We start from the raw sequence: 13,510 nt of genomic DNA, 5'->3' as shown, positions 1-13,510 counted from the left end.
GGATAATTATAATGAAGGAGTGAATAGGCACATACCAAGACAGAAACAAGAGTGTACATTAAATGCTGGTTCAACAGAAGATGCAGTGAGGCAAAAGATAGAAGAGACAGAGCTTGGAAAAGATGGAGAAAAGATAAAAAAAAAAAAAAAATGGAAAATGGCAAATATATATAAAATTTAGAAATTAGTATGTAAAAGTGTGAAGAGAGGAAAAAAGGAACTATGAAAAAGACTTTATAGAAAAATGCAAGGAGCAGCCCAAACTATTCTATAGATATGTGAATGGTTAAACTTAAAAATACACAGGAAATGGTGAAACTACATTAAGGAAATATAGAATACACAGAACTAGAAAATGGCTGAAGTCATGAATAATCACTTCAATTCAGTTTTCACTAGAGAAAAGGCAAAGTATTGGGATAAAGGGAGTGAAGTGTGATCTCCCTCCATGAGCGAAATAATAATAACACAAAAAGAAATAATGGAACATTTAACAAACCTTGATGTTAGGAAATTGCATGGCCTGGATGGAATACACATACACATAATACTGCATAACTTCTAAATCTAATCTTAAAACAAAGAAATGGAACAAGTAACTCACATGTCCACTGTTCTGGTTAACCAGTGGTGTTGGCTCAAATATGCATACAAGCTTTCCATAAGCAGCAGCAATCTTCCCCGTGTCTGTTGAGCAATCCACACAGGAGATTTGTACATTATCATGGCAAACTCCCGGAATAACTTGCACCCTTTCAAAGGTGTTTGCAAGGATCACAATGTTGCAACCAGCAGCATATGCCTGCAAGGAAGTTAAGTATTAATCATAAAGAAATTAATGAGGACTGGCCACTGTTAAATTCTATACTGATGCAAAATATAACAATTAAAACATAATTACATTAAATACAAGATAGAAATGCACAAATTATGCTATCAATAATGGTCAATTTAAGAGTGAAACAGCAATAATATAAACTGCCTTGGGTTTTGCTGATTGGAAATCCACATCCCCACATTAGCTAGCAATGATCCTCTTGCTCTCCCTTAAATCTCTCCAGGAAGAAATGTTGGACTATGTTTTACTAGTGTGAGACTGTTTCTATGTCAATGACTTATAAGAGATGGGGAGTATGTGCTAGTAGTCAGTAGTTCTCACACGAACAGGTGGAGGAAATACAAAGTTGACATTAAGATATCTTGAGATCAGTCCACAGATGGAGTACCAAATCTCTGGAGCTGTACCTCCAGATGGAGGTGATGGTGCTCATGAGTTTTTGAAATGGGTGGCAAGGAGGTGATTCTCTCTAATGCCTGTCTTGCAGGACAACCACTTACAGGTACTCATCATTGGTCCTGACAACAGCAGAGATCTGTAAACCTGTCCTGTAGGAACAAAAATATCAAAGCACCTATTCAATTACCAGATAAAGTAAAACTGGAAAAAATAGAAGAAAAATTATGTCCTACTTGAATGTTACATTTAATTAATGTATAAATTCTTACTGTGAATGGGATTCCCTCGACACTTCCCACAGCAAAGCAACGGTCACCCACATTGCAGGCACCGGTCAGGATTTGATGGCATTTCATCCTGCACACTATCTTTTACACCTGCAAGACAAATGAATGAAATGTATGGGTAAACTGCAATGATTTGGTCACCTCATGGTACATGTTCATACCTGTCAAGCTACTGTTGTGTCTTGGCATAAGATTTTGCGTTAGAGACCATAAGTTTGTGTAAAAACAGTAAATAAACCATAAGAAAACCTTATCTTTTGTCATTCAATATTTGTTTCAAAACAAATGCAGAATGAAAACGGTGTAAACACATGACACAGTATGAACACCACATAATAAAAAAGTACTGTTTACAAAGGCTCTTGTAAACAGTATTGTTTTTCATTATGTGGTGCTTGTACTGTGTTGTGTGTTTACTTGAAAAGGGGAATTTATTTCAAATTGTTTAAAACAAACACATTAAAAAACATACTGCATGTGGAGAAAACACGTAAGATTTTCAACTTACGCTGTAAGACTTGAAAATCATAGAAATTACATAAGACTTATGCAAGAAACCTAAGACTTGGCAGGTATACATGTTCCATTACACATATATATACAACCATATGGAACCCCCCCCCTCGTACACTCCTCTATTTACAATTATCCTCCATTCACTCCTATATTGTGCACTCTTCAATGTTTGACAGATATTGCACGTGCATCCACCCCATTCCCACACTTCCCCTCAAGTTCACTCCATCCAATTGTTTTTTTTTTTTCACTCACTGTCAGTACCTCTACATCCCTCCCTTCTAATTGATTTTCACTTTTTATCAAGTCGCAAGTGCAGAGTTATCAGCAAATAATAACTTTTTTTCATTTCCCACATCCCTCAACTCACACTCATCAACCTCAAACCTCTTCCTTCAATTCATGGAACAAGAAAAAGACATGTTAGAGCAACTATTCAAAGTAGTCACAAAGCTAATTAAAAGTATATATAAAAAAAGGAAAAAACAAAGAAATACAACTGATGGGAAAATAACAAATGTGGAGAAGTATGATTCTTTTTTTTAATTTGCTTGCCTACCACCTATGAAGGAATTGGAGCAACCTTAGGAAAGATACCACCACCATACAAATATCTGAACTGAGTGCATTACTGCCGGACAGGTAGCGTGTTACCACCAGACAGGTAATGCATTACCAAAAAACCTATATGTATGCATATATGCATTGTATATACACATATATGTATACAATACGCACTGATGGAAATACACCCCATATTTTTTGGTAACACACTACCTGTCTGGCAGTAACGCACTACCTGTCCAGTGGTAATGCAACCTGTCTGGCAGTAACGCGCCCAGCCCTGACAAATATAATCAACAAACTATATTTACCTATACACAAAGAGCTTTTTCCCCCTTATAAGGGAAGTAGTCAAGTCAAAGGCATATACCTACTAACACATTTATCTAAAATAAGTTTCAAACCCACAACTCCACAAAACAGGAAAATAACATGAAATATGAAATAGCATACCAAGCACAGATACCAGCCCCACTCTCTCTAAACAAACTATAACTATAAGGTAACTGGCAACAGTCACCAGTCTGGCCATAAGTCACTCAAGGAAGAAATATTGTGTTGTTGTAGAGGTAAAGCTAGGGTGGGGTAGCGTCAGATGAGGGGTTTAGTGTCCTCTGTTTAATGTTTACATCCAGGTTTAGTTTGTTTCGGTAGCCAGGCCTATTCTGTAATGGTACTTAGTATTGGATGGTGACCTAAATACATGTATGATGTGTTTCTTGTTTGTCTTGGTAAGAACAATAATATAATGCACCAAAACTACCACAACAGAACAACTTCTCATGGAAAAGCCTCAACCCTACTCACCCAGGTCATTGCATCATACAAGCAAACCAAATGAGAGCAACAAAAGACAACACCGGTAGCATACAACTCAGACATCTACAACAATCTTTCATTTCCAGTATACACAATACATCCATTCAAAAACACATTCATACTTGGATCAAAGACCAAGCACTCCAAAACCATCCACCAATCTCCTTACATGTTCAAATCTCTCTAGACATTATCCCCATAGAAAAATAACTCCCAAGAGAAGCATGAACCACATCTGGAAGGCTGTGATCAGATTACTGTCCAGTACTGAGACAGTACCAACGCAGAATAGGCCTGGTCACAGAAACAAACTGCCACAGATGATATAAATGACAAAAAGCTCCTCATCTTACACTGCTTCACCCTATTCACATCTGAACAATACAATATCTATTCCTTCAGTGACTTATGAGCTGATCCCGTGGCAGTCATCAGTTACCTGGCACTTGTGGGCCTCCTGCGTGTGAAACCTGGGGCAATGAATCAATTGACAGACTCACTATAAAATATTAAGATACTTAGCTAGATTAGCAACTACATATTGCACAAATCATTGTACATCTGCCCAACACCAAAAGGACCTTGTGCAAGTGCAGTACGCAATCCACAGTTCACACTACCTTGAGCAAGAAATATACAGATATATTATCTCTGTCCAATAATTTAAAGTAATATCAAATGTTGCTAAACCCCCAATACTTTTAGTAACTACTGACTTGCAACCAATTCTAGTATCATCATATTCATTACCCTACATAACCCAATGAAGAGCTTCATAAATTTAAGATCATGCATGATGATGATACAAAATATGCAATCAACCAATTGGTCCAAGGACTCCTATTCTATATTTACATATGTTCAATCTGGATGAGATACTGCAATCTATTTATGAATCTTCTGCGAGTGGTCCAATAATTTTCCTGAAAATAACCTTCTAAGGACTGAGTGTCTTGATGATGATAAGGGCATGACTTCAGATAACGTCATACGAAAATGAACGATACAGCTTTACACATAATTAAAGGGCATCCTGCAGGTCAAACACGACCCACCAGTGAATACAGAAACCTATAATGGTAGAGCATAACGTCGCAGACCTCCGTTAATTAACAGTATAGAGACATTTCTATGTTCTTTACTATGAAATATTTTTGACTGTCGACTCCTGACTACTTTTATAATACATTACAACATCTCCTGTGAAATGTTTACTGTATTCTACATTTCAGTTATTGCAGGATATACAAGGTAGCTCCCTGAACCTACAAAATAAAACAAATGTAAATTTACCTTCGGAAAAAATCACATATCTGTAAGAATAACGTAAGCTTTTGACGGGTCGATGTTTTCGTCTGTCAACTGAATTGTCCGAATGCTTTTACTCTTGATTTGTACATTTCTAGTTTTCTCAACCTTTAGAAAGAATACCCATATTATCAAAGAAAATATAACAATATTTATAATTATATATGTTATGATATAGAAATGCTAATATGTTTTAGTTTATTTAATATGATTTGGTACGGAAGTCAAAAGAAGAAATTAGAACGAGTTTCGATCACATTATTCACAGCAGAGCCATCTATTGTAATTACAATACATTAATGAAACTTCTCCGTATAACCTTCAGCAAAATGTTTCACATTTGTGCAATCATATTATAAAATGAACTCAGTGCTTGAAATACATCAAGATAACTCAGTCTGTCACTAGATATACAAAAGAATTGTTGACTGAAGAAATTAGTAGTGCCACATGTTTTCCGTACCCTCCAGATACTATGCGTAAATAATGAAGTATATACTATATGACAGGAGTAAATGTATGTAGGTGCGTGTCTTCACGTGAATTCTTTATCTATTCTACATTTGAATATTATGTTGATTTTTCTATAGTTATATGATTTACGATTGAATTGTCATCGATGACGTGATGTCGCAGTACCTTTCTACCAATCTTTTGTTATACGCCTAATCTTTCGTGTCACGAGTGTGGTCGCGTGACTAATCTTCGAACAGGGAGGACCAGAGAGGTATATTTGGTCTCTGGTTTGGATTACACTATACCCATATGTTCGAAACGCAAAGTTTACAATCATTACACAGTCCTGAATATGATCTACGGATGTGGAACTTGAAAACTGGCAAAGGCGATAGAGACAAATTTTAAACAATTGAGCAGAAAGGAGTAGATAAATCAATGCGGGGAATAACTGAAAAACAGGAAGAGGATGAAGGAGTTATTCGCGTGAAATATGTTGCGGAGGCTATAAAGGAACATCGATGAAAATGGTCAATAGGGCAGGGAAGGTGGCCAAAAAGGAGGATGGGCGATAGAATAAGTGTGTTACTGACTGGACACTGTGAGATGTGAAGGATGGAAAAAATGCGAAGTAGAAAAGTTTGCAGGGGCTGGCGATGTCATGCAACTCTGCGGAAATTTGAGGTGGGGGGGGGGGCTTCGTTCTGCACTATAGCCTACTCGACTCCGAATGGCTGATTGGTTGGTTATTGTTTCTGGCTGTGGAGAAAGAATACTGTCCTTCTCTTGTTTGTTGCAAAATGCAAGTAAAAAAGGGAAGAGAGGGGAGTGGGTGTTCTCCTTCCATTTTTCTTTCTGCTGGGAGTCGATACATGCTTTAATATGGCCATTCTCTTCACAAAGAGGAAAAGGCCATGCGAAGTACAATAATGTTTCTGTCGGCAAATGGCTACACATTAGCTTCACGCTGCACACAATTAATGGTGTGGATTTCTGTCTTTCAGAGTCACTAACATTTTACAGTGAGGGAAACCAACCCAGCATCACACATAGGGTAATCCTCATCGCTCAGTTTGATTGCGATTGATATCTATTTTTCTTTTATAAGTGATGGGGGAGGACACATCCTTGTCTCACTCCTGAATTAACAGGAAAGAAGATGGACACACACCCTCCATATTTTGGAGCACTCTTTGTCCCAGAGTATAGGATAGATATCAATTCACTATAATCCTCGCAGGAATCCCACGGATGCGCAGGAGATCCCAGAGCACCTCACAATGCACCAAGTCAAACGCCTTCTTGAGATCAACATAAGTTGCAAAAAGCTCCTGTTAAAACTCAGTCGGCGCTCCACGAGAATACAAAGTGTTAAGATCCAATCAGTTGTTGATTTACTTAGTGTGGACCCAGACTAATCATACCTCTGAATTTTTAGCAGATGTGAATGAACCCATGTCAGCAACAGATGGGCAAACACCTTGCAAGGCACGCTGGCCAGTGTGATACTGCGGTAGTTTTTGGAGTCTTGCCAGTCCACCTTCTCCTTCCAGATAAGGACAACTAGACTTTTTTTTTCCAGTCAGAGGGAATGACACTGGACTACCAGACCGCACGTACTGCGCGCAACTCGCGTATCATGACCTCACCTCCTGCTTTAGGCAACTCCGCACTGATGTTGCAAATGCCAACTGCCTTTCCGCTCTTTAACTTAATCACAGCCACTTTGAGTTCCGTCAGAGAGAACAGAGATTCGTCTATCGGTGGATCATCAACCATCATTCGAACACCATCGAGGAGAAATTGTCCGCGTGGAGGGTCACCCATGAGGAATTGGTCAAAGTACTTGGCCATCCTCTGTTTGGACTGTGCTCCTCTAGGTCACATATTTGGAGCTAAGATTCTTCATGGTTTGGTAAGTAGGCCTGAGGTCATATACATTAAAATGGCCCTCGGCATCCTCAGTGATTCCCCTGAGGTATCTATCCTTATCGATCTTTATGAGAGCTCTGGTCCATCGTTCCTGAGTCCTGTATTGGTTCAGGTCCCTTCCCCTTTTGGCAACACGACCCAACTCTATACTCTTCAATATCTTCAGCGACCCCACACCACCCACCCCTCGAACTTGGACGCTCTCCAGTGCACTACTCGGCAGCTTTCATAATTTCTCCTTTAAAGGTGTCCCAAAGTTCTTCAAGATCCCCAAGAGTGCCAAGTATTTCAAACCGATCAGAGATTACTACCGCATATTCTTGGGTACACACACCATCGTTGAGTTCCTCCATATAAAACCCAGGTGGGTTACATCTCGGGACTTTTATTGATTTGATGTGTAGTGTGAGTGTTGTGACCACAAGTCTATGGTCACTCCAGCACTCCGATAAACACTGCAGTTCTGTAGGATCTTCCAACGAGTAATAACGAGTATGTGATCGATCTCTTGGCTACCCTTCTGGCATTACTATACCATGTCCATCAGTGTGGATCTCGTCTCTGGAACCAGGAACCAGCAGTCTTCAGGCTTCTGGACTTTACTAATTTCAGAAGGAAAGAACTGTTAATATTCCTGGTGTCAGAACCATGGGGGCCAAAAAATACTTCATAGTCAGCCCAAAACAAAGTGTGTGTGTGTGTGTGTGTGCGCATCGTGGCGGTAACTGGTCAGCTATAGGTTCAAGCTTTGTAGAGAACATCTCTTCAAGTTTATACCCCTCCATAGGAGCACATACTGCATTAAGAAAGAAGAAACCAAAAGTGTGCTTCAGCCTCACCAACATCATGGGCTCATCAACCAAAGTAACATTTATAACGGCGCGTTGTGGTCGGCTAGATATGCCTACAGCTACTTCCGCGAAGTGGTCCCTATTGTTGCGGCCAGAGCAGAAGTAGGAGTAACTTTTACTGCTGATCTGGGCACCGCCTGGTCTTCTCACACATGGGAGAGCCACTATGTCCTATCTAAACTTCCTGAGCTCCACCGATAAAAAGGATAGTTGACCATCCTGGGAGAGAGACAAAAATGTTCCAGGCGTCTACACAGAAAGCTCACTGGAGGTTCACCCTGGGCCTGGCTCGACGTGTTTGTTCTTCGTTTGCAACACCCCGGAAACCCACAAGCCCACCCCACCATAAATGCCAAATATAGTTGTCATGTACATATATCTTTGATTCGCCCTTCCACGCCCTCACCCACCACCGTGCCCAACGAGAAGAGACTAGGATTTTAATATACATATCGACCCAATAGTGCCAGGGGTCGTGGGAAGGCATACACACCTGCCACCTTAATTAACACTAGGCGAAGACAGCCGCGGACCGTGAGGTGTCGACCCAGTCGGTTGTTGCTTGACTCAGGGGGTGGCTACCCCAAATATTCAAGATAGGCAATTCAGTCGATTTATCTCTCCAAGCCAAGAGAGGCCACCTGTCCTGGGTTGAATAGAGGAGTGTTAATCTCAGTGCGAGCATATCAGTGGGGTATCACTCTCCAGCTTTCCTATTTCCAATCCCTGCAGGGATGCCACTCAAGGCAAACACGTGGGCTAGTGACCCATAACGGGGTTGGAAGCAATTGTATCCCATCATCCTAAACACTAACGTACTCGATACTGCCTAACCTCGCGCAACTACTCTCACTTTTTCCTCAAGCAACGATTTAATTGTAACTCAGTTTACGGGAACCGTTACCTATACCGATTCCTTCTCTTCATATTTTACTTCAGTAGACAAACCTGCTTCCCGTCATTCCATGCACGTAATAACGTGACACCCTTAGTGATGCATTTTTTTTTATCGGATTAAAAAAAAAAAAAATTCTTACTTTTTTCGTTTTTTACACTGCCAAAGTTGATCAGATATTAATATTGACTATATAAAAACAGGTGTAAATACTTGATTCATCCCTCCACATATGTGTACCTATCTTCAGACACTATAAAAATAGGCATAAGTAACTGACTTTTTTGTCAGATGCTGCAACAAGTGTAGATGCTGTATATGGGCCAATATGGCAACCTTACAAAATCTAAATAAGCATGAAGCTATTTGCCAATATATTGTGTCTGCATACACCAGCAATGTCATCAACCTGAAAACAAACAAGCATTGATCAGTCTATGTGCCTTTATACAATATAGCCATGTGCTGTACGTGTGTTTGATGGACTGCTATAAATGGTTTCCTCCATGTATACCCATCATAGTCCTCTAAAATCCACTCTAGTCTTAGCACAATCTTCAGGGATTGAACACTACAAATTTTCCTTACTACATCACTCCATGTCATGTGGCTCCTGACGCTCCTCCTCAGGCTCCTCTATATCAGACGAATTCATGACTCTAGGGCCGGGGCTGGGCAGATCATCAATTGAGTCCTCAGAATCTGCTTCAAAATGGTCCGAGTCGTCCGACTCAAGCTGGAAGGTGGAGATGCTGCTTGAAGCAGTAGAATCCCTGCTGGTTGATTGATGGCTGTGGTGGCGGTGGATTACTGGCATGAGCTGTATGGTGAGGATATTCATGGGCATCGTCCATATTGCCCAGTGCCAAGTTTTGCCCAATTAACACCAACTTGGCAGCTCTGTCAATGGTCAAACGATTTCTTCTCGCAGAATGTACCAATGCATGTCTGCTAAAGGATCGCTTGACAGATGCACTGGATGGGGGATAGTTGCAGGGTGTTTGAGGCAACACAGGACAGCTGGGTTGAGGAACAGATCCCGATCCACCAACTAGATGCTGATGTCTTATCAACAACACTCCAAACAAATGGCCTAAAAAAAAAAAAAAAAAAAAAATGGACCTGTAATCTGCCAACTCAGCTATTACTTGGGTCTCATCGACATTTGGCAGTTGTGCAGCAATTTCATAAGTGGCCTGAATTATATCCGCCTGAAATTCAACAATATTTTTAGTGTAAGTATATGATACCGCAACTTGTATAATTTTAAAGAGATACTACTAGTAATTTAGGTCAGGTGAATTCAGTTCAAGTAAGCCTCAGAGTCTTGAAAAACTTTGCCCACAACTTATTACCCACCATGTTTAGTGGACAGCCACTTGTATAGATAGCCCGGGCTAACTACAACTGAGCTTCTTCCTATAATGCATTTGATTTCCATTAATCATGATACTGATAGATTACTGAATGTTGACATTGGAGACACATTAGTATATAGAAAATATAACTATAACACAGTATATACTTACTGTTTGTATTTCTGTCCTTCTGTCAACATATCTGTATGAAGCAATCTTCTGCTGTGTTAGCTTTTTGGCTTTGGCAGGAGTGGAAGTCACTGGAATGATTCCAGAACTGACAGAGACAGATGATCCAGGTCCGCTTGTTGTGCCTGTGGCTGTGTCAGGTCTGGGCAGAGCCATCGGAATCAGACTTGTGAAAAATGAATCATCTAATGTCCTTTGCATTGTATGAGTGCTTGTACTTGTTGCACTTGTATCATGCAAGAGCAACTGCAGTTCCATGCCTGAGTCACTGTCTATGCCTTGTGATCTTCCTTCGGTAGTTTCAGCATCAGTAAAAACTGTTTTTTGGCCTTTACCACGTGTCAAATACTTCTCCTTGATTGTTTCACCACATTTCTTGCACTGAACTATATGGTTTACCATCCGACTTCCGTTTTTTGACAGTACTGTCGAGCAAAATAAGCATTTCACTTTTGCCACTTTCTCATCACTTGGGACATCTTTGAATAATTTGGGAACCGGAGTCTTCTTCCTGCCTGGCATTGTAGGTTTTGCTCACACTACCCACACAACAACAGAGTACAGGACTGATAACAAACACGAACAACTTACAATGTTGCCAAATCTTAGTCACAGTGGTGCCAAACCTCTCATGAGACAAAATTCCAGAAACGACACCAAATTGTCAGAAAACGCTTGTATATCACCACCATCAAAGGCATATTATTAACACACATATGTTTGAGAGTTAGAGATGCAACAGGTTCATTGTAAAATCAATAAAATACATCAAAACTTGATACACAGAAAATGGGAAATGACCTAAAATCATAAAAAACTAAGTTTGAGGGTTATACTGTTTTATTTGATAATCTAGAAAAGTACGCATTTGCGACGGAAATGTTGTACACCATCGTTCATATCACAAAAAATTTCACAAGAAACATATAAGCCACACATCAAAATCGTTGGTTAGGTGAAACTATAAATTGTCAGGTTTTTTTTCTTGCCGAGATTAAGACAGGATGTTAAAAAAATACTTGTTTTTTGTCACTTAGAAAAAGTGTTATAAAACGGCATGGTGTAATTTTTGAGTTGTATCGCTAGACACCCTAACATTCCCATTGATCAGTAATATTTTGTTCTCATATTTGCCTCACACTTCGCTAACTGACACATTTCCCATTTTTTTCATAACATTATTATGGTATTTGTTCTCGTCGCGATATAGAAGTAAAGCTGGTGAAATACGATATAATCGGATTCCAGATCGCTTATAAGAAAGAAGGTACATACTGTATATGATTCCTGGTTTAATTGGCAACTACTGGAGATCTGTATTGAGGAATTATTCTGCCATGTGGACTTTATTCTTACAGTTCAATTTTGTATTCTTGTTTTTTATTGTCAAACACTGGAGATGCATGAATTTTAGTTATTCTACAATGACTTTTTATTACGTATTCACAACTCTATTTTGTAAATCATGTTGTTTTCTGATATAAAAATTGATAACTTATCGTAAAAGTACGGTAGTCCCAGAATATATATCTTTTATCTTCATTTATATACTTTCTTACATGTGTAGGCCTAATATTTCTTAAATTATAATTAAGCATTTCTACAGTTTTCAATATATATTTCTTCATAATCAAATTACCACTGATTGTTATTTTTAAGTTTCTCAACGACGTTTCTACTTTCGCTTCTGTTGTACATATTTTTGTTTTTCAACCTCGCCACATTTTCTCGGCCGATATCTTAAGTTATATACATTCAGTTTCTATTTAATAACATTATTTTTTGTTATTTATCCAGTTTATTACAACCGTTATTATTCTTTGTTTTTATCTTGGTATTTGTGGCTGGCCTGGGGGAGATGGAAAATTCTTACCAGGCGTGTCCACCTGGTGGCGCATAAAGGAAACCCTAATAAGCCATTTTAGGGCTGCTTCGATAATCCAATACGGAGCTGTGGACCAAATCAGACTCACGACAGGCCTAGCAGGTTGGTGGCTTTTCATTTCTTTGTTAATAATCGGATGTTGTTTCGGAACCTGGAAGGACTACTAAATGATGAAAAAAAAGAAGTCCATGACTGAACATGGGTCTCATTCTACTGGAAGCAGAGGATGGTGAACTCTACATGTATTGACTCGAGTGGATGGATATTACGAGGCGAGGCAATTGACAAAACTGTATTAACTGGCGTCTGGTGAGAAAGGTGAGAATTTCTAATATGTGGATAGAATTGTGTGTCTTCTGCATAGTTTGAAGATTATATCGTCCTGTTTTAGTACCCTAGAGGCGGTTAGACCTAGACAGTTTGATAGTATACATGTCAAAAAGCGTCGTCGGTCCCAGTAAGCCATGTTCTTTTTTGTTTTTCTCGCATATGATAACATCTACTTTAAGCAATTTTAGTGCCTTTCCCCTTTTACCTATCGAATTTAGAACTTCAATAACATTATATGGTCTTCCGTATCAAAGGCTATACTCGGAACCGACTCAAGTTACCGGCAACTGGAGCAGGCAAGTAGTAAAATTGTCGAGTGGAGTAAAATTGTCGAGAATCTGATTATTAACTTTTTCAATTATGGTGATCAAACGCAAGCTGTGAAAAACAACTGACAAGGACAAGCTATTAAAGCTATTATGTTCATAAACACTAATAAGTTACGAAATGTCATGCCAAATATGTGATTACGGTATCTATAACTGAGGCCACCGGCGAGAGAGGGTTTTAGTAAACTAAAAGTTTATAGATACCTAGGTGGGATAATGAATGTTCATTTGTTCATACTCTTTATTAGGAAAAAATCGTTACAGCTACAACTTTTATTATCGTGAATTTACGGAATATAGCTTCTCAGCTTGTGCAGATTTTGTACTGATTTTTGTACGCTTCGTTTTTATATTTGTAAATGTTTTTGACTTATCAACTTCTTAAATCGCTCTCTTTTCTTGTGTACCATGAATGCAACGTGCTGATATGTCAGCATTCGTTACCGATCCCATTAAGACCGATTATAGCTTTATCTATAAGACGTATATAAAAGTACATACATACATACATATACCAAAGGCTTTTCCCCCCTACACGGGGGGTAGCCAAAAAG

General features: G+C 39.1%; 1 protein-coding gene across 8 annotated transcripts in view; it reads right to left on the bottom strand.

The window, feature by feature from the left end:
• The window catches only part of Rbcn-3A (rabconnectin-3 alpha), a 146,878-nt gene extending 142,042 nt beyond the window's left edge, over nucleotides 1-4,836 (bottom strand). For all 8 annotated transcript variants that reach the window (XM_076197637.1, XM_076197642.1, XM_076197641.1 and 5 more), the window contains exons 1-3: nucleotides 4,717-4,836; nucleotides 1,507-1,614; nucleotides 605-802 (exon numbers count right to left, since the gene is read on the bottom strand). In XM_076197637.1, coding sequence (XP_076053752.1) covers nucleotides 605-802; nucleotides 1,507-1,593 — 285 coding nt within the window. In that variant the 5' untranslated portion in view covers nucleotides 1,594-1,614; nucleotides 4,717-4,836. The remainder of the gene's footprint in view (nucleotides 1-604; nucleotides 803-1,506; nucleotides 1,615-4,716) is intronic.
• Between the last annotated feature and the right edge of the window lie 8,674 nt (nucleotides 4,837-13,510).

Source organism: Oratosquilla oratoria, chromosome 14 (genome assembly GCF_046742065.1).
Source record: "Oratosquilla oratoria isolate Oo_2021 chromosome 14, ASM4674206v1, whole genome shotgun sequence".
Lineage (NCBI taxonomy): Eukaryota > Metazoa > Arthropoda > Malacostraca > Stomatopoda > Squillidae > Oratosquilla > Oratosquilla oratoria.
Note: the sequence above shows the minus strand (reverse complement) of the source record. Positions and strands in the feature narration are given on the sequence as shown.